We start from the raw sequence: 21438 nt of genomic DNA, 5'->3' as shown, positions 1-21438 counted from the left end.
TGTGGACTGACGGACAGAGATTGTTTGCGATGATTAGCCAACAACTCCATTATCACTGCGTCATGTGACAGAAGGTGAACGGATTGCACCACGGTCTTTCCTCGTCTAACTGTCACAATGTACTCCAGGCAAGCTCCCACATAGCAAATCGGATCTGGTCAGATCTTCTGTGTTTTGCTGCTCATTGTTTGACAAATATTGGTTCAACAATCTGAAGGGAACTCTCCCATTCTTCTTCCAGATGTGTCAGGGGATGACTAAGATCGACCTGAAAAGCCTCTGCTTAAAGCCTTATCCCAACGACACCACCTCTGGTGGTGGATCTGACCTTCCGGACTTCTCTGGAGTGTTGGTCTTGATTATTGGTGCAAGGCCCTGGAGAGAAATTCGAACCCACAACCTCTGACCAAGAGGTGACATTGCGAACCACTGAGCCACATTTGACACCTGTGTCAAACAAGGGGAATCACTGTCCTCAGTCACCTTGTTGCTGCTCAGCAGGTCTACACGTATGACTGATATAAATTAAATGTCTCAGTGTTGGGAACTGTTCTATTCCAATGGCACAGTCCCTCAGGACTGTCAGACAGTGACAGAGGCTGGACGGTCTGGGTCTGTATTCCTCGGAGTTTAGAAGAATGAGAGATGTCTTTACTCAAACATAAAAGATCCTAAGGGGGCATGAGAGGGTAGATGTTGAGATGTTTTCACCAGTGAGAGAGTCACAAACAAGGGGACATAGTTACAAAGTTAAGGGGTTGGTCATTTAAAACTGAGGTGTGGAGAAATTTCTTCCCTCAGAGGCAGTGAATCTTTGCAATTCGTAGCCCCAGAGAATGGTGGAGGCCAGATCATTCCATATACTGAAGGTGGAGAAGGATAAGCATTTGAATTCAGGGCTTTGGAGAAGTGGCACAGAAGAGGAGTTGAGGCCAGCACAGATCAGCCACGATCATACTGAATGGCAGGGCAGGTTTGAGGTACCTGGTGATCTGCTCCTGCTCCTATTTTCTTTTGTTTTTGTGAAATGAGTGGAGACAGAGACGTAGAGAATTGCAAACAAAGACAAAAGATGAAATCGGAAAGAAATATACAGAGAGAGAAATAGTCTGTGAATGAATCAAAGAGGGAAGGCAGCAGGGCATACTGATAAGTTACATTTATTCAATCCAAAGAACTTACGGAATTGAAACCATATTCGTATTGTATGTTTAACTATTCGGTTAGTCATATGTTTACTCAATTTAGTAAGTGCAAAAGGGAGTGAGGCTCCTAAAATAGAAACTAATGAAAGTCCTTGCACTGATTCATACGCAAGGTATACCCATTTGGGACATTGAATTACATCTAAATCTTGTGCCCAAAAAATTAAATATCTGATATTAATTGCCCAGTAATACAATCTAAGGTTAGGCAAAACCATTCCACCATCCTTTTTTTGATTTCTGTATATATTTCTTACTTAACCTTGGGTTTTTTCTCTGCCATAGATATGAAAGAATTTTAGAATCAATAGTGTCAGAAAAAGATTTCAGGATGAAAGTTGGAATTGCCTGAAATAGATATAGAAATTTTGGTAAAATATTCATCTTAAACTCATTAATTCGGCCTATGAATGATAGAGATAATGGGGACCATTTCGTAAGTAATTGTTGAACGTGATCAATTAAAGGTAACAAGTTAACTTTAAACAAGTCCTGTTGCTTCTTGGTAATTTTAACACCTAAATACATAAAATGGTCTGTTACTAATCTAAATGGTAATTGCCTATAAATTTGGGTTTGCATATATAATGGAAAGAGTTCAGTCTTATTAAGATTTAATCTAAAACCAGAAAAAACAATAAACTGAGCAAGCAGTGATAATACTGCAGGGGTGGATTCCTCCGGGTTAGAAATATAAAGTAACAAGTCATCTGCATATAGAGATACCCGATGAATCCCCCGTCCACGAGTGATACCAAATACGTTAAAAGAATCCCGAAGGGCAATTGCCAAGGGTTCCAAAGCAATATCAAATAATAAAGGACTTAGAGGGCAACCCTGTCTCGTACCTCGATAAAGCCTGAACAGAGGGGATCTCTGATTATTAGTAAGTATCGAAGCCATAGGTGTATGATAAATCAATTTGATCGCAGATATAAAATTGGGACTAAAATTAGATTTCTCAAGTGTATTAAATAAATATTCCCATCTGGCTCTATCAAATGCCTTTTCAGCATCTAATGAAATAACACATCCTGGAATTTTAGATGAGGGGGTTCATATAATATTCATTAACCTCCTAATGTTAAAATGCAAATAATGATTCTGGATAAATCCTGTCTGGTCATCAGAGATAATTTGTGGAAGAACCTTTTCCAATCTAGAAGCCAATATTTTCGAAAATATTTTGGAATCCACATTTAATAAAGAAATGGGTCTATAAGATGCACATTCAGTGGGATCTTTATCCTTTTTAAGAATTAAAGAGATAGTAGCTTCATAAAAGGATTGTGGTAGTTTACCCAGTGATAAGGCATCTTTAAAAATTTTTCCTAACCAGGCAGAAAGAAGATCAGAAAAAGATTTTAAAAATTCGACTGTATAACCATCAGGACCGGGTGTTTTATCTGAATTCATTGAAAAAATTGCCTTCTTTATTTCTTCCTCTGAAATGGGCGCACCAAATATTGAACGTTCATTACATGATAATTTCAGAGTCTTCAGGTCCCTTAAAAATCAATGCATTAATGGAGAATCCTCAGGGAATTCTGATTGGTATAAAGAAGTATAAAATTCTTGAAAAAATTCTTATCAAGCCCCATTCAATCTAATTTTTTCTTTCAACCATGCAGAATCAACTTAACTTTTTCTTTATGGAAAATGAAGGGAATAACTTGTTTTCGTGATCTATTCATTGATAACTGTTTTTTATCTTTTGAACAGTTGTCTAATAAATACAATTTGCCTGGATCACTTTTTTGATACTTACAGATTAGAAATTTTTAAAAAATGACTATGCCTTCTTTTCCGACTCCATATAAAATTGAAATTATGGAAGAAATTTTAGGCTTTAATCCCTATCAGAAGGGCTTGATAGCAATAATTTATGATCTAATTATGAAAATACGTCCAGAGACACTTGATACAATTAAGAAGGAATGGGAAAGAGAACTCCAGATACTTCTACCCACAGAGACACGGAAGAAAATTCTTCAATTAGTTAATACATCTTCAATGTGTGCCAGACTCTTTGATACAATTTAAGGTGGTTCACAGGACCCATATGTCGAAGGACAAGGTAGCCCATTTTTATCACCATATAAATCCCACATGTGATAGATGTAATTCGGAGGTGGCTTCCCTGACACATATGTTTTGGTCCTGTCCTCTTTTGGAAAAATATTGGAAGGACATTTTTAACATTATTTCAACTGTATTGAATATTGATTTACAACCTCACCCAATCACTGCAACTTTTGGGTTACCAATGATGGAATCTGGCCACCTATCTGCTGCTGCTTGTCGTATGATTGCCTTTATTACATTAATGGCCAAGCAATCCATTTTGTTTAAATGGAAGGATCCAATACCTCCCACTACTTTTCAATGGTTTTCTCAAACTATACCATGTTTAAACTTAGAAAAAATCAGGAGTGGCACTGTGGATTCTTCGCTTAAATTTGAGGAAGTCTGGAGTCCATTCATTCAATATTTTCATATGATATACATCTCTTTTCAATAATCTTTGAATTTAGAGGAGCGGAGTTGACGACGTAATAATCTTGTCTATATTGACTCTGGATTTATTGCAGAATTAGTTTCACAAAATTTGAATTCTCAGCTGCCAGGTTAAGATTTCAACCACACGTGGTAGTTTCACGGAGCAGCTTGAAGGAGCACAGATGGGATTTATCACTGAGGTTTAGTTGTAGTGCTTGTGACCAAAGTTACAGAGAACACACAGTCACCGGTCACACAAGTCCTGTTTTCTGAGGGATCAGAACTGGAGGAATCCAGTATTCTCTGAATACTGTTGATTCATTGATGAAAGTTACTGAGAAGGGGAGAGGCATGGTCATTAGAAAGTCAGATTGGAATTTTCAAACTGGATGAATCCCAGGTTCAGTCCAAACAGAGATGAGAGGCTTCAGTGATTCAGCAGGTCCAATGTCACAAATGGATCTGCAGTCCCACACTGGAACTGAACCAAGGAGAATTCAGGAAATGTTTTCTTTTGTCAGAAACTGCACCTCGGATTGCATTTCACAGCTTTGAGATCACATTTCATTGACACTGCAGCAGCTAAATGTCGCACTGCTGTGACCCAACTGATTCGAGAGCAAATGAGTTCCTTGATATTTGATTTTGTTTTCTCAGTCAAAGGTTGTAAGCAGAAAGGAACAACCCACCCTTTAAACAATCCTGATTTCATTCCAATGTACAGTTTTGTACAGAGTGAACTTCAGTGCAAGTCTATGCTGAAGTTGTGAAGCCAGCTGACACAAGAGCTTGTCCGGTTTGTAAGTTTTCTATTTCTCATCTGCAGAATTGTCTGTCTTTATCCAAAATCCCTGCACTGAAGAGATTTGGATCAACAAGACCGCTACTCTGGTGTGCATGGTTGTGGGTGCTGATCTGAGCCAGGTCCAAATCTACTGGCAGGTGAGCAAGAGGGAGAAAATTAAAGGAAATGTGACTAAAAAACAGAGAGAGGAAGGGACCCAAGACACAGTGATCAGCCAACTCCAGACCAGTGTGGAGGAGTGGTCCAGTGGGATGGAGTACACGTGCTCCGCCCAACAAACTTCTTCATCCTCAGCAGTGTCAGCACGGACAAAAAGTACCAAAGGTGGGCAAGAGACCAGCGATTATATGGAGAACATTAGTTACCTGAGTAAAACTGTAATCATTTCCATTGTTTGCTCGTCTATTGCAGTGGAGACAAAAAGTCCCAAGGTCAGACTGCTGCCTCCACCACACGAAGGGACCAAGAGCAGGAACACGGCCACCCTCGTGTGTGTGGTCTCTGGATTCTACCCGGACCTCATAAACGTCACCTGGGAGAAAGACGGCTCCGTGATCACCTCCAACACCAGTGCTATACCGACTGCTCTGGAGCAGGCAGGGACTTTCAGTGCCAGCCACTTCCTAACTGTGAGTACAGAGGAGTGGAAGAAAGGCTCAGTCTTCAGCTGTACAGTGTCTCATCCCCCCTCCAACACCAGTGTCAGCCAGGAGGTGAAAAGCATTCAAGGTACGGTGCTGGGATTCACTCCAATGTTGACATTCTCTGCCCCTGCCACAAATGAGGGCCAAGGAAGTTCTAAACTGAAAGAGAGATGTGGTATTGCTATGGATGTGTAAGTGTATTGATAATCCAGAGGTTTACAGTAGGAAACACTTATATTTCCTTTGGTGCGTTCACATCTTCAGGTTCTTCCAAAGTACTAACATAAGGTTTGTCCATCCGTTGTTAAAGGCCCTCAGGGCCTCTGTGTACCATGTCAGATAGATGTGTGAGAGTGCAGCACTCCCTCAGTACAAGCACCAGGAACTGTGATTTCACTCTGCTCCCAAACCTCTGGAGAATGTCTTGAACACACGACCTGATGTGATAGTGTAGGATTTTGATATATTACAAAGTAAAAACAGGAAATAAGTTGTTGTTGTCAATGAAAGTGACAATGAAACTGAAAATCACATAAAACCTAACTGGTTCACTCATGTCCTTTTGTGAAGCACACCCACCTTCCTACTCTGTTTACCCTTATCCTTCAGTCCCACACCAATCTCTTCACTGCCCTCTGATGGACCTGATGATTCATTCAGTGGAGCAGAGCAAGAAATGCTGGCCTTGGAAGTGAGGGAACGATGAAATCATGACAGCAGGATTAATGTTTGGACACTCCCATCTCAGAAGAACTGGAGTAACAGGATGATGACCACCTTATGTGAGCAGCTTCTCAGTGATTTAGAGGAGTTATAGGTCACCTGGGAGATGGGTGGAAGTGAAAGAAAGGATGGGTGAAGACTCAGGGGCACAGAAGGAACAGGGATAAAGACATCTTCAGATGACGAATGGTCCTGGGGCAGATTTGGAGAGTGGGGTTGAGTACTTGTGTTTGTACAGTTGTTTGCCAACACTGGAGAAGAGATCCATCAGGAAGTCCCAGGATAAGTGAGAATGGAGCTCAGTACAAGCCTGTGAGCAATGGGGTGATGTTTGACCATCTGGTAGCAAGTTGTCCAACACGGTTACATTCCCCTCTTGTATTGGACCCACAGTAATAAGTCCAGGTTATGGTTAGTTAATCAGTATAATACTCTTGAGAAAGGGAATGTATCTCCAGAATGTCACCATTACTCTGTGCAGAGCACAGAATCTGTTGCATGGTTCACAATCTGAACAGGGTTGTGATTGTAACATTCTGCAGAACTGATACACCATTTGTGCTCAAGTGACTGCAGCTGTGACACCAGTTCTGATCCAATTTAAAGTGCTTCATGTTTTTCACTGAAGGTCAAACACAAGCAGCTTTATTGTTAGGTCAGAGATGAGATGTCATTTCTGGACGGGTGATTCACTCCAGACTTTCCATCCAACATCTCTCCTTGTCATTTGTCACACTGAATGTCTGGAGGATTTATTAGTCAGCCTTTATATTGGTGGAGATTTCTGAGTTCCATTCGAGCAGGCATTAGAACATAGAACACTACAGCACAGTACAGGCCCACAATGTTGTGCCAACATTTTATCCTGCTCTAAGATCTATCTAACCCTTCCCTCCCACATTGCCCCCTATTTTTCTATTAGTGATGTGTCTATCTGAGGGTCTCTTAATTGTCCCTAATGTATCTGCCCCCACAACCTCTGCAGGCAGTGCCTTCCATGCACACAGCACTCTCTCTGTAAAAAAACTTACCCCCGACATCCCCCTTATACCTTCCTCTAATCACCTTAAAATTATGTCCCCTCATGTTAGCCATTGTCTCACTGGGAAAAACTTTCTGACTGTCCACTCGATCTGTGCATCTTATGATTGTGGAATGTGACTGGAGATCACACATGAAACTTGTGTCATCCAATGAGAGGTTAAATGGGTGTAAGTGTCAGTGTAACCAATCAAAGTTCAGTGAAGAAAATACGAAAAGGTATCGGTTGTGAGTGTTCCACAATGCTAGTATGTTTTGGGAGACAGTGAATGGGTACCTTGCAGTGTGAGGTGTGGTAGGTGATGGAGACTCACAGAGAAATAGTGGACTTTGGATCTATGGTGTCCAACACCTTCCACCAGTGGGTGTCCCCACACAATGCCTGGATCTGCCGTAGACGAATGGACAGAGATTATTTGCAATCATTCATCAACAACTCCAATATCACTGTGTCATGTGACAGTCAGGGTGACAGAAGGTGAACAGTTTGGACCATGGTCTTTCCTAGTCCACCTGTCACAATGTGCTTGAAGCCACCCCCACTTATCACATTGGAAATGTCCACATCTTGTGTATTTAGCTGGTTTCGAAATAGGCAGAACGACAGGAGACAGACAAAAGAGAGAATGGACATAGGACACCATAGAACCATAGAAAACTACAGCACAGAAAAACAGGCCAGTCGGCCCTTCTAGTCTGTGCCAAAACATTATTCTGCTAGTCCCACTTACCTGCCCCCAGCCCATACCTCTCCAGACCTCTCTCGTCCCTGTATCTATCCAATTTACTCTGCAAAGTTAAGAGTGAGCCCGCATTTACCACATCAAATGGCAGCCCATTCCACACTCCCACCACTCTTTGAGTGAAGAAGTTCCCTTTAATGTTCCCCCTAAACCTTTCCCCTTTCACCATAAAGCCATGTCCACTACAGCACAGAGGCCCTTCAGCCCACAACGTTGTGCCGACATTTTATCCTGCTCCAAGATCTATCTAACCCTTCCCTCCCACATAGCCACCTATTTTCCTATCATTCATGTGTCTATCTCAAAGTCTCTTCAATGTCGCTAATGTATCTGCTGGGTGGGAAGGTACTGAACCCAGTAGGATGTGATGATGAGCAGTGTCTTGCAACAATCTTTGTCAGTTCTGTAACTATTCATTGAATATGAATATTTCCATATGATTGTTCCATTGAAATACTAAAACGCACGAAGTTCTTCACTGGAACATTAACAGACAAAGCTGTCAACAAGTCAGAGGACAGGTGCCCAGAAACTTGGTTAAAGATATTTAATCATTCACAGCATTTGGACCTCAGTGGGAAAGCCACCATTTCATGCCCATCCTGAACTGTACTTGAGGTGTGTGCTTGCTCGGCTATTTGTAAGAGCAGTCACAAGTGGGTGTGAAGTCACAGAAAGGCCAGTCCCGGAATCGATGAGAAATTTCCTTCTCTCAAGGACATTTGTGAACCAGTTGGTTTCAACAATGTAGTAAGTAGTCTTGTTATCAGTGTTATTGACTCTGGATTTATTGCAGAATTGGTTTCACTGAATTTGAATTCTCAGCTGCCTTATTAGGATTTGAACTACATGTGCTTGTTTCAAGCAGCAGCTTCCAAGAGGACAGATGGGATTTACCACCGAGGTTTAGGGAGTGACTTCCAGTGCTTGTGACCAAAGCTACAGAGAAGGTGAGAGGCGCGATCATGGGAGATTTGAAATTCTGCATCAGAATTTTCAAACTGGAGGAATCCCAGGCTCAGTCCAAATAGAGATGAGAGGACTCATGAACTGAGCAGACCCAATGTCACAAATGGATCTACAATCCTGCACAGGCACCGAGACAAGAAGAATTCAGGAAATGTTTTCTTTACTCAGAAACTGCATGTCTCATTGCATTTCACAGCTGTGAGATTGTATCTTATTAACATTGCAGCACCCATCATGCAGTCCCTGCTGTGTCCCAACTAATTCTCGAGGAAATGAGTTCCTTGATATTTGATTTTGCTTTCTCAGTCAAAGTTTGTAATCAGAGATGAACAACGCACCCTTTAAACAACCCTGATTTCATTCCAATGTATAATTTTCTACATATTGATCTTCAGTACAAGTCTCTGCTGAAGTTGTGAAGCCAGATGACACCAGACCTTCTCCATTTTATTCTATTTCTCATCTGCAGAATTGTCTGTCTTTATCCAAAATCCCTCCAGTGAAGAGATTTGGATCAACAAGACCGCTACTCTGGTGTGCATGGTTGTGGCTGCTGATCTGAGCCAGGTCCAAATCTACTGGCAGGTGAACGAGAGGCAGAAAATTAAAGGAAATGTGACCAAAAAACTGAGAGAGGAAGGGACCCAAGACACAGTGATCAGCCAACTCCAGACCAGTGTGGAGGAGTGGTCCAGTGGGATGGAGTACATGTGCTCTGCCCAACAATCTGCTTCATCCTCAGCAGTGTCAGCACGGATAAAAAGTATCAAAGGTGGGCAAGAGACCAGCGATTAAATGGCCAACTTTAGTTACCTGAGGAAAACTGTAATCATTTCCAGTGTTTGCTCGTCTATTCCAGTGGAGACAAAAAGACCCAAGGTCAGACTGCTGCCTCCACCACTCGAAGGGACCAAGAGTAGGAACACGGCCACCGTTGAGTGTGTCGTCTCTGGATTCTACCCGGACCTCATAAACGTCACCTGGGAGAAAGACAGCTCCCTGATCTCCTCCAGCTCCAGTGCTACACCAACTGCTCTGGAGCAGGGGGGTGCTTTCAGTACCAGCCACTTCCTGACTGTGAGTACAGAGGAGTGGAAGAAGGGCTCAGTCTTCAGCTGTACAGTGTCTCATCCCCCCTCCAACACCAGTGTCAGCCAGGAGGTGAAAGGCATTCAAGGCACGGTGTTGGGATTCATTCCAATGTTGACATCCAGTGCAAACTAGGGCCAAGCAAGAGGCACGGAGTAGGAAACAATTATATTAACTTAGGTGCTTTCACAACTTCAGTTTCTTCCATCAACCCTTAATAACCAGGTCACAGAGGAGACCAACACTAAGAATTAGGAGTCACACGGTCTGTCCATTCACTTTTCGGGCATCTGTCCCTCAGTATGAGCCACTGGAATGTTGGCCTTGACTCCAACTTGTTCTCGTCAGAAGAAGCAAGCATGGAATTGTGAAAATCACATTAAACCTAACTGCTTCACTGATGCTTTTTTTGTGAAGCACTCCCATCTTCCTACCGTGTATCCCCTTATCCTTCAGTCCCACACCAAACTCTTCACTGCCCTTTGATGGACCTGGTGATTCATTCAGTGGAGCAGAGCAAGAAATGCCAGCCTTGTCAGTGAGGGAACAATGAAATAATGACCACAGGATTAATATTTGGACACCAGCATCTCAGAAACTTGAAGCAAGTCTGCCTGTCAGCAGAACTGAAGGAACTGGATGACGACCACCTTATGTGAGCAGCTTCTCAGTGATTTAGATGAGTTCAGGGTCACCTGGGAGATGGATGGAAGTGAAGGAGAGGATGGGTGAAGACCCAGGGGCACAGAAGGAACAGGGATAAAGACATCTTCAGATGACTAATGGTCCTAATACAGACTTGGAGATTGGGGTTGACTATTTGTGTTTGGACATTTGTTTGCCAACACAGGAGAAGAGATCCATCAGGAAGTCCCATGGTAAGTGAGAATGGAGCTCGGTACAAGCCTGTGAGTAATGGGGTGATGTGTAACCATCTGATGGCAAGTTGTCCAATAGAGTTACGTTCCCCTTTTGTTTTGGAACCACGGTATTAAGTCCAGGTTATGGTTAGTTAATCAGTTATTGCTCCTGAGGAAAGGGAATGTATCTCCAGAATGTCACCATTAACCTGTGCAGAGTACAGAATCTGTTACATGGTTCACAATCTGAATAGGGTTGTGACTGTAACATTCTGCAGAACTCCTAATGCACTGTTTGTACTCAGGTGACTGCAGCAGTGACACCAGTTCTGATCCAATTTGCAGTGTTTCATGTTTTTCACTGAAGAACATACACAAGCAGCTTTATTGTTGGGTTGGAGTTTAGACGTCATTTCCCAATGGGCGATTGACTCCACACTTTCCTCCTAACGTCTCTCTATGTCATTTGTCACACTGGGTGTCTGGAGGACTATATTTGCCAGCCTTTAATTGCCCATCCCCAGTTGCTCTTGAGAAGGTGGTGGTGAGCTGCCTTCTTGAACCACTGCAGTCCTCGATGTGTGGGTATCCTTCTGGCTTTCTCATGATTTATTACAACTGAATGGCTTGCTGGGCCATTTCAGAGAGAACCACACAGCTGTGGGTCTGGAGTCTTGTGCAGGCCTGACCAGGTAAGGATGGTGGATTTCTTCCCCTTTTGGACATTTGTGAGTCAGATGGGTCTTTACAACAATCGACAATGCTTTTCATGGTCATCATGAGGCTTTTTAATTCAAGAATTAGAATTTGAATTTATCACCATCTGCCATGGTGTGATTTGAACTCAGGTCCCCAGGACTGTGCCCTGGGTATCTAGATTATTAATCCAGTGATAATACCACTGTGCCATCCTCTCCTCGATGGAGATATCTGAGTTCGATTGGAGCAGGCATTGGGGAATGTAACTGGACACCAGACAGTTGTTGAGTTCCAGCACCCCAGAGAGGTGCACAGATCTCAGCCAGGGAGAGAACCAGTGCTAAAGCAGAGGTGCAGAGTACACCTGTGATGCCACCTCAAATGTCATCTCTTTCTCTCTCCGCAATTGTTCTCAGACCTGCTGACTACTTTTGGCAATTTCTCTTATATTTCCAAAAGAGAAAAGCCTTCATTTTCAGATGCGGAGAGGTCACTAGTGATATAAAAGTTGCTGAGGTCGGTGTGAGAGCAGAATATTCAAGGTAAACATCAGATGAATAAAAGAGTCTATTCCCAGTAGACTCGCTCTCAAGGCTACCCTCTCCACCGAATGAGATGGAGATGTGTTGGGTCACTGGGTTCTCTGCAGCAGAGATTTCCATGGACAAGGTGGCCAACAACACTGGCCAACCACCAATTGATGGTTAAACCTATAACAGCGTGGTTTACCTCACCATGACATCATCCTCACTTAAACAATCAAAATTAAGTCCTTTATCATCCACTGAGAATGAATATATATTCCATGGTCAAATCCATATCAAATATCATTGACCAACATTTCTGAGATCCTGCATTACTGTTCAAACTTGTTTGTGTCGGGTCTGATTCTGTTTGAAATCTGTGTAGGCTCCATGAGAAGTCAAATGTGTGTATGTGTCAGTGTAACCAATCAAAGTTCAATAAAGAAGATGCAGAAAGGTTTCGGCTGTCAGTGTTCCTTGCAGGTATGTTTGGGCAGACAGTAAATGAGTGACTTGCATAAGGGGTCGGAGGTGTTGCCTGGTTGGGAGGGACAGGTGACCTTGGATCGATGGTTTCTGGTCTGTCTTTCACCGTATACATTTATAAATACTTATGTGCATATGTGTGTGTGTTATAGTTTCCACTGTCCAATGGATAGAACATTCCTGATCAACTTGATTGATCAATTATTAAAAATTTCAAAGTTAATGGACAGGAAAAAGTATTTTTATGAACATTGTGAAGGCATTTGTTGATGTCATTCAGAAAATGGACAGATACAGAAAGAAGGGGCAATGTGTAGGCAGTTGTCTTCAAGTTATTGGGGTTTTGTTGACCTCCATGAAACATCCGCAGGAAACTAACAGTCTCACTTTCTCAATTGTTTCAGAAGTCTGCACAGACTTGACAGGAGAGGAGGGGAAGGAAGAACCGGGAGACTTGGATGGAGTTGACAATGTGCTTGCAGTTGCTGCCTTTGCCATTCTGTTCGTTATCAGTTTCCTCTACAGCACCTTCGTCACCGTTGTCAAGGTAACCAAATGACCAACAACAGGGATATCCCATGAAGCCCACACTTTCACCTTGCATTTCTCACCACATTGCATCCTCGGACTCTGGGATCCCAACTACAGCACAATTCACAGATGATGCAGTCTGGGGCCCTTCACATCCCATGGGACTTTGAACCTTTCCTCTTTACTCCTGTCCTCTGGGCCTTGATACAGCAAAAGGTGACAGAATGTATCTGGGTATCTGGGGCAATAACCCTGGGCTTAAACAAGGAAATTGTATTTTGTGAACAACAGGGTACTCGGGACCTAAAACATGAGCCCAACACCCTGAGGCCCCAACTGGTATTCATTCAGACTGTACTTTAGGGGTGACCTCTAATGAACGACCACCTGCCCATGGGGGTCCATTTTCTAGAATGCATGTTATTTGGTTTCCCTGTCCTTATAGGTTATTGTCTGTGCTGCACCTTGGCATACACAATATCTTACTCTCCTGTCTATATTTCAGGTTCTGCAGTGACCAGCAGATACACGACCCACATTCAGTCAAGAAATCCCCGTGTGGCTGCTGATGTTTGGAAATGCAGTCTCCCTCTCACTCACTCAGCAATCCTAGGCTACTGCACTGCAACCGCTCATTTCAGGAGATAAACCTCCAAATGCACTGGGGATGCTGGAGGGGAAATAGGGGGACAGAGAGAGGTAGGTGGGAGGGAGGGACAGACAGGAGAGGACAATACAGTGGGAAAATGTCAGGGCATTTAAAATGACACTGGAGGGAGGGGGAAATACAAGAGTGGGAGAAGAAGGCAGGGTTAATGTTTGGGAATGGGGAGCAGGGGATGGCAGTGTGGTCAGTGAAGGAGGAGAGGGGAGTGAGGATGGGGGTATTGATATTGTGGAGCATGAAGGTGACCTGGGGAGGAGGGGTGTGGAGGAGGGTGGGCTCGGGGTCTTGCTCTGTTATATTTTGTAAATCGGATGTTGTGGAAGTCATTGCCTGTAGCTTATTTTTCAGTTTTCTGCTGGAGTGTATGTCTTGATTTGAAGTTAGATGAATTAAAAACAAAGAAAAGAAAGAAATGAAATGATTGGAGTTGATAAGACTAAGGGAAGCCATTCAGGCCATCTTTGTTCTCTCACCACTGCAGCAACCTCACCTGCCTCAAAACCCAACAAGTTGGTAATGTATCCCGGACACATATCGGAGAGATTTCCAGCCTGTAATGTGTGAGTGTAGCCCCACTCTTACTCCCCATGGTCATAAGGGATTTCCACAGCGGGAATACTGGGGTGCTGCTTCCTGACAAAGATATCGAGGAAAACATGGAGGCTCATTGGAGGAGTTTCTCAGAAGCCTGTTATACATCCCAGAGCCAGATATTGGTGGAATGCTTCACAATGTGTGTCTCAATCCCATATTTAAAATGTATTCTCCTGCTCTCCACACTCCACATCCCACAAAGTTGTGGGGAAGGGAACTTCTCCACTGCACTCACATTCTCACTTCAATGTCTCAGCTGAAAGGCGGCAACTCTATCCCTCAGTACTGCAATGAACAGTCAGCCTGAAGTCTTGATCTCAGGTCACTTAAGAGGGACTTAACTCAACAGAATCAGTGCCCTGGGAACAGAATTCACTGTGGGGACCAAAGTTAACCTCTTTGGTCTTCGCAATATTTAGATAAAGGAAACTCTATGCATCCTGCAGGGTCCCAAATCAGAGGCAATGGAGGGGTTGATACAAGTGCAGGTGACACAGAGCTGGATGTGGACCATGAACATGTTTTAATGTGATGTCAGCAAGAGAGAACATCATGAGAAAATATGCCAGTGCAGGAAAATACACCCGATACTGGGGTAAGACACACCAGGAGTAGAATACATGGCCAGGTACTGGGTTAATGCAAACCAAGAATAGAATAGGATACAACAGATATTTGGGTGATAAATACCAGCACCTGATACGAGCAGAGTAAGTCCAAGGGGCAGACGTTGTGGGAAGGAACCCAGGACCAGACATTGGAGGAATACACCCCAGGAATGGACATTAGGGAAAACTCTTGAAGGTCCAGACAGTGGGAAATACCCCCAAAACCAGATGTTGTGGTTAATTCTCACTCTCATGCATGAGGGAACACTACAGAGCTCGGGAATACGTGATCGATCTTAGGGAAGGTTCTGATTCCTATGTATGAGAAGCAAGTTATATGAGAAACACAGTTGCTTGGGAGAACCCCAGGATCAGATTCCCACACCCACCTCTGAGGGAATGCCCCAATTTCAGTCATTTGGGAAAACATACCTGGATCAGATTTGAGATACTGCACCCAAAATTACATAGTGGGGGAGATTCCTAGTGCCCATAACCCGGAATGCAGAGCAGGTAGTGAGGAACATGGCCCTGGTTCAGATACTGGGGGAATGTATTGTAGGAACCAGTGATGGGTGAATATGACTTGGGACCAGATCTTGGGGAGATTACCTATCCCATGTATAAGCAGGCCTGACAAGTAAAATTTTTTGCAGAGTGATTCCCAATGCCATATCTGAGGGAATTCTACCCATATCCAGACATACAAAGGAAACAACTTGTCAATGGAATTTGCTTGGAAACAAGTCAATACAATATCATGACATAACAATCAAAAAGTAACATATTGTGAATCAGTCATGAAGCATTATAACATTGAATTCATTACAGCTTAGTTAAAACTCACAACCAATCCTGTGGAATCCATCTATAAAAAGAATCTAGTGGTGGATCAGTCATAACACAATATGACAGTGGGTGACATTTAGTTATTCATTCATGGGATGTGTATAAGACCAGCATTTACCAGTATAGACCGGTAAGTCTTACCTCAGTGTTTGGTAAGCTGATGGAGAAGATCCTGAGGGGCGGGATTTATGAACATTTGGAGAGGTTTAATATGATTAGGAATAGTCAGCATGGCTTTGTTAAGGGCAGGTCCTGCCTTACAAGCCTAATTGAATTTTTTGCACACACGATGAAGGGAGAGGAGTAGATGTTGTGTGTATGGATTTCAGCAAAGCGTTTGATAAGGTACCCCATGTGAGGCTTAGAGAGAAGGTGAGGAGACATGGGATCCAAGGGGACATTGCAGTGTGGATCCAGAACTGTCTGGCCCACAGAAGGCAAAGAGTGGTTGTTGAAGGGTCGTATTCTGAGTGGAGGTCGGTGACCAGTGGTGTACCTCAGGGATCTGTACTGGGACCCTTATTATTTATGATTTTTATAAATGACCTGGATGAGGAAGTGGAGGGGTGGTTAGTAAGTTTGCGGATGACACGAAGGTTGGGGGTGTTGTGGATAGTTTGGAGGGCTGTCAGAGGTTACAGAGGGATATAGATAGGATGCAGAGTTGGGCTGAGAAGTGGCAGATGCAGTTCAACCCAGATAAGTGTGAAGGAAGGTCAAATATGTTGGTGGAATATAGTCTTAATGGTAGGACTCTTGGCAGTGTGGAGGATCAGAGGGATCTTGGGGTCAGAGTCCATAGGACGCTCAAGGTGGAGGCACAGGTTGACTCTGTGGTTAAGAAGGCATATGGTGTATTGTCCTTCATCAATCGGGGAATTGAATTTAGGAGCCGAGAGGTATTGTTGCAGCTATATGGGTCCCTGGTCAGACGCCACTTGGAGTATTGTGCTCAGTTCTGGTCGCCTCACTACAGGAAAGATGTGGAAGCCATAGAGAGGGTGCAGAGGAGATTTACAAGGATGCTGCCTGGAATGCGGAGCATGCCTTATGAAAGCAGGTTGAGGGAACTCGGCCTTTTCTTCTTGGAGAGACGGAGGATGAGGGGGGACCTGATAGAGGTATATAAGATGATGAGAGGTATTGATAGGGTAGATAGTCAGAGGCTTTTCCCCAGGGATGAACTGGTGGCCACAAGAGGACATAGGTTTAAGGTGCTGGGGAGTAGATAGAGAGGAGATGTCAGGGGTAAGTTTTTTACTCAGAGAGTGGTGAGTGCGTGGAATGGGCTGCCAGAAATGGTGGTGGAGGCTGATATGATAGGGTCTTTCAAGAGTCTGTTAGACAGGCATGTGGAGCTGAGTAAAATAGAGGGTTATGGGTAAGCCTAGTAACTTCTAGGGTAGGGACATGTTCGGCACAGCTTTGTGGGCCGAAGGGCCTGAATTATGCTGTAATTGTTCTATGTTCTATTTCTTTCCCATCCCCAACTGCTCTTGAACTAGGTGGATTACTGGGCCATTTCACAGTGCAGTTAAGGATCAGCTACATTACTGTGGGCCTGGAAGACCAGGTAAAGTCACCAGATTTCCTTCCTTCTGTCAGTCATGTGTTTAGACACCAATCCATTTCTCAAAACCACAACTACTGACACAGGCCTTTAATTCCACAGACTTCTTGAACTGACTTTAAACTCCCCAGCTGCTGTGCTGCTGTGATTTGAACTCACATATCCAGATCATGAACCCTGCTTCTCAATTCCATCCAGCAACTCAAACATTGTCCCAGTGTATCCCTACTGAATCATCAGGCAGAGAGACCAACAACACAGTCCAGTGTTGAAATACAACAAAGAATACCCGTCCCACTCACATTGTCTGCCCTTCTACAACACCTTCATTCAATCTCCTTCCTTGTGCTCCCTCTTTCTCTCTCCTGCTCCATACACTCAGCTTCCTTCTGATTCCTCTGCCTTCCACTTCATGACACACTTCTCCCTTCTGTACCATTAGTCCTTTCCTTTCTCCTGCTTGATAATACATCTCTCCCCTATGTACTCTCTCTCTCTCTCGCGACACCATGACAACTTCCTTCCATCTTTCACAGCAACATGGTGACAGCAGCCAACAAACAACGTGTGTCGCTCAGCAACCAGTCTCCCTCCCACCCTCATGTTTCAGCTATCTCCAAACCCAGGATGTGCAATAAATGAGGACCTTACCTTGCCACTGGCCTCTGCTCCCCTCCAGGTTTGTCGGCTCCCCACACTGGCCTGCCATCTCCTTTCCCTCCGTGAGTAAGTGCTGACAGTCCTCCAGTATATTTTACACACTTCACTGCTCACAGATAATGGCTTTGACTTCTGCTTCCTGTTTGTGTCTCTGCTTCTCTCCTCTCAGCCAATGGCTCAGACAGTCTGTTTGTACAAAGTGCAGCCAGCTGGTCAGAGGCAGCTTCTGACCCTGTGCCCTGTGGGGTGGGAGGAAGAAAGGAGGCAGCAAATTGAAGGGTTTGTAAAGTCTGGAAAGGAGGTTGGAGAAGGTGGAAGGAGAGAGAGAGAGAGAGGACTGGTAGGGATAAAGAAAGGAAGGGCATTTGCGGGGAGGAGAAAGGGCAGGGGAAGGAGGGAGGGAGCATGGAGTGAGAGGGAGAGAGGGGAAAGGAAGGAGTGTTGCAGGATGAGTCTCTGCCACCCCAAAGGCCAAGGTACCGACCCAATATCTGAATCCAGGCCACACTCCTCACCACCTGCTCGGCACTCTGTGTTATGGGCACTGGGAACCTCCCCCCGCATGTGAGCATGTGATCCAGGTATACAAAGACTGAAGCAGGGGGCATTCCCTCAGAGATGGGACTGAGAATTGTCCCTTTCAGTCTCATCCTTGGGGTTTGCCCAAATGACTGATCATACCCCGATGGAGGAGTTCTCTCACACATGGGAATTGATCCCGTATTCCCGAGTATTTGATGACAGATGACACTAACACAGCCGGTATCACAGGCAGTGAAGAAGGTTATCAACAATTACAGTGGGACCTTGATCAGCTGGGGAAGTGGGCCGAGGAATGGCAAATGCAGTTTAATTCAGACCAGTTGCTTAACATTCTCAAAGGGGAGGGGGAGCAGCCAGAAGTGGTTGTGCACATTGACACAAATGACAGCGGCAGAAAAGGGGATGAGGTCTTGTGGAGGGAATATAGGGAGTTAGGAAAGAGGTTAAAAAGCAAGAACTCGAGGGTAGTAATCTCTGAATTACTCCCAGTGCCATGGGCTAGTGAGGATAAGAATAGGAGGATATGGCAGATGAATGCATGGCTGAAGAGTTGCTGCAGGGGGCAGAGATTCAGCTTTTTGGACCGTTTGGATCTGTTCTGGGACAGAGGTGATCTGTAAGAGAGGGACAGGTTGCACCTGAACTGGAAGGGGACCAATATCCTGGCGGGCTGTTTTGCAATTGCCACTTGGGTGGGAGGGTTTAAATTAGATTGGCAGGGGTTTGGGATCCAAAGCAGCAGTGGGGCTGATGGGAGGCTGGAAGCTGAGACAGAATTCAATGCCAGCGAGGTCAGTCGACAAGACAAGCAGCAGCATGGCAGGGAGCAAGGAATGACTGTCGGATTAAGTTGTATTTATTTCAATGCAAGAGGACTGACAGGTAAAGATGGATGAACTCAGGGCCAAAGATCCTGTTTCTGTGTTCTGTGACTCTGTGCGAGATGCTGCAGTTTGGGAAGTCAAACCAGTGTCAGTCTTTCACAGTAAACGGCAGAGCCCTGGGGAGTGTTCATATGCTGCCTGGGTAGCCAACAACCTGGCAGCATTAACATCGAATTATCCAACTTGCAGTAATTGCTCCCCCTCTGTCCCTTTTCACTCTCCTCCTGATCTACCTGCTCCCTATCACCATGTCTCTTTCCCCTCTTCCACCCTCTCTGTCTGCCCATCACCCACACACCGGTTCCCCTCCCTCACTGCTCCCCTCTGCCCTCCCCACCTCTTTCTCTTTATTCCATACTCCACCCATCACCTCCCAGTTTCCAGCACTTTTACCACTCTTCCCTCCCCCATTTACTCATCACCCCCCTCACCTGTATCCACCCATCACCTCACAGATCTTGCCCCACCCCTTCCCCCACCGCTTTATACTGTCCATCCCACCTCTACCTTTCAGTCCAATGAAGGGCCTTGACCCAAAACGTTGACTCTCCATTTCCACTCAAGATGGAGCTTATTCCCGGCGCAGTGGCGTTTGGGTAAGAGAAGCCTCCATTCATTCCCATTGGCAGAAGATTATAACTTGCATTAATTATCTTTTTTAAAATCACAACCGGTGACCGTGAGGTGTTAAATTCGCCCCCACGCGTTCCCGGAGGCATCCGATCCGCATGTGGAGCAGAAAGAATAATTTCAACAGGAATGTCCGACAAACGTCACCCTCCGGCACAGACGCAAACCTGCAGCGCTTTTTGTTCTTGAAGTTTAAACAATGTTTTGTGTTTAAACATAAAACCTCTCCCCTTTCCTATTTTGTAACCTTGATCAAACATCTGCTTTTATCTTGTGAACCGACTGGACATTTCTGTGAAATTCTCTTGCCGTTCAACCCCGCCACGATTGGAATATCATGACCAATGGTAGGTCAAGCCGCATGACAGCGTTGTCCTCCAACCAATGGTGGCAAGCAGGAGGGGTGGGATGGTGCGCATCTCCAACCAATAGCGGCAAGCGGACTGTGTGTTCCTCCAACCAATGGTGAAAGGCGGGCGGGAGGACCCTGTGGTCCTCCAACCAGTGACAGCAGGTGTTGGTTCACTGTGTCTGCCAGCCCTTTTCTCTGGTGACATCCCTGAACTCTGGGAAGTGCCACATTGCTGCATGAAGGACAATTTCCATTCCGGGTGCATTTCACTTTCCTGCTACAGGGATAAGTTCACGAATCCAGGAAGTTGCTTTGCTTTGGAATTCTTCAGTTGCAGTGTAAAGTTAAGTTGTACTGAATGCTGTGCCCAGCGATTGGGATTTGTAAATATTTATTTCGTAGATCAGTACAGCACAGGAAGGAGCCTTTTGTCCACTATGTCGTACCAAAGCAATTCAGCTAATGCCACCTCATTCCTTCTGCCTGCAAATGGTCCAAATCCCTCCACACTCTGCCTCTGCCTCCACCACCGTCCCTGGCAGCACATTCCAGGCACCCACCACTCTGTTTAAAGGAAAAACTTGCCCCCCCCACCACCCGCCACATCTCCTTTGAGCTTTCCACCTCACCTTAAATGCATTCCCTCTCGACATTATGAGCTTCAGAGCAGCGACCATTCATCACAGTTTGACAATTCAGGTAGGTAATTTAAGATGACAGACGCGAAGCACAGCCAATTACACGATGGGATAAGACTCCTGAAAGGCGACGGGGAGATGCTCAGCGACGCCTCTCTGAGAAAGGTGCCTGTCATCCTTTATCTTTAGGGTCATATAGAGTACTACAGCACAGAAAAAGGCTCTTCAGTCCATCCAGTCCATGCCAGCCTGATCTTCTGCCTAGTCCCCTCTACCTGCACCCGGATCATATCCCTCCAAACCCCTCCCATCCATGTACCTATCCAAACCTCTCATGAATGTTACAATTGAAACCGCATCTACCACTTCTGCTGGCAGCTCCTTCAACACTTGCACCACCCTCTGAGTGAAGACATTCCCCCTCAGATTCCTTAAATGTTTCACCTTTCCCCCTAAACCTATGTCCTCTAGTTCTAGTCTCATCCAATCTTCGGTGAAAAAGGTCCGTATGTATTCACCCTATCTATCCCCCTCATAATTTTGTATACCTCTATAAGATCTGCCGTCATTCTCCTCCGCTCCAGGGAATAAAGTCCAAACCAATTCAACCTTTTCCTTTAACTCA

General features: G+C 44.7%; 2 protein-coding genes across 2 annotated transcripts in view; both read left to right on the top strand.

Moving 5' to 3' along the window:
- The window catches only part of LOC127576491 (uncharacterized), a 605240-nt gene that overhangs the window by 292921 nt on the left and 290881 nt on the right, over window positions 1-21438 (top strand). The window contains exons 8-10 of the mRNA XM_052026972.1: window positions 4531-4833; window positions 4921-5238; window positions 9099-9401. Coding sequence (XP_051882932.1) covers window positions 4531-4833; window positions 4921-5238; window positions 9099-9401 — 924 coding nt within the window. The remainder of the gene's footprint in view (window positions 1-4530; window positions 4834-4920; window positions 5239-9098; window positions 9402-21438) is intronic.
- LOC127576516 (igW transmembrane form Tm2T7/Tm7T7/Tm3T3-like) lies at window positions 9860-13703 on the top strand. The gene is made up of 3 exons (XM_052026994.1): window positions 9860-10596; window positions 12692-12834; window positions 13324-13703. The coding sequence occupies exons 1-3, from the start codon at window positions 10494-10496 to the stop codon at window positions 13333-13335; spliced, it is 258 nt and encodes an 85-aa protein (XP_051882954.1). The 5' UTR covers window positions 9860-10493; the 3' UTR covers window positions 13336-13703.

Source organism: Pristis pectinata, chromosome 12, assembly GCF_009764475.1.
Source record: "Pristis pectinata isolate sPriPec2 chromosome 12, sPriPec2.1.pri, whole genome shotgun sequence".
Classification (NCBI taxonomy): Eukaryota; Metazoa; Chordata; class Chondrichthyes; order Rhinopristiformes; family Pristidae; genus Pristis; species Pristis pectinata.
Note: the sequence above shows the minus strand (reverse complement) of the source record. Positions and strands in the feature narration are given on the sequence as shown.

Coding starts and splice junctions, on each gene's coding strand:
- LOC127576516 (XM_052026994.1), top strand. CDS start 10,494: ATGACTAATGGTCCTAATACAGACTTGGAGATTGGGGTTGACTATTTG. Junction 10,597..12,691: donor ATCCATCAGGAAGTCCCATG/GTAAGTGAGAAT, acceptor CAATTGTTTCAG/AAGTCTGCACAGACTTGACA.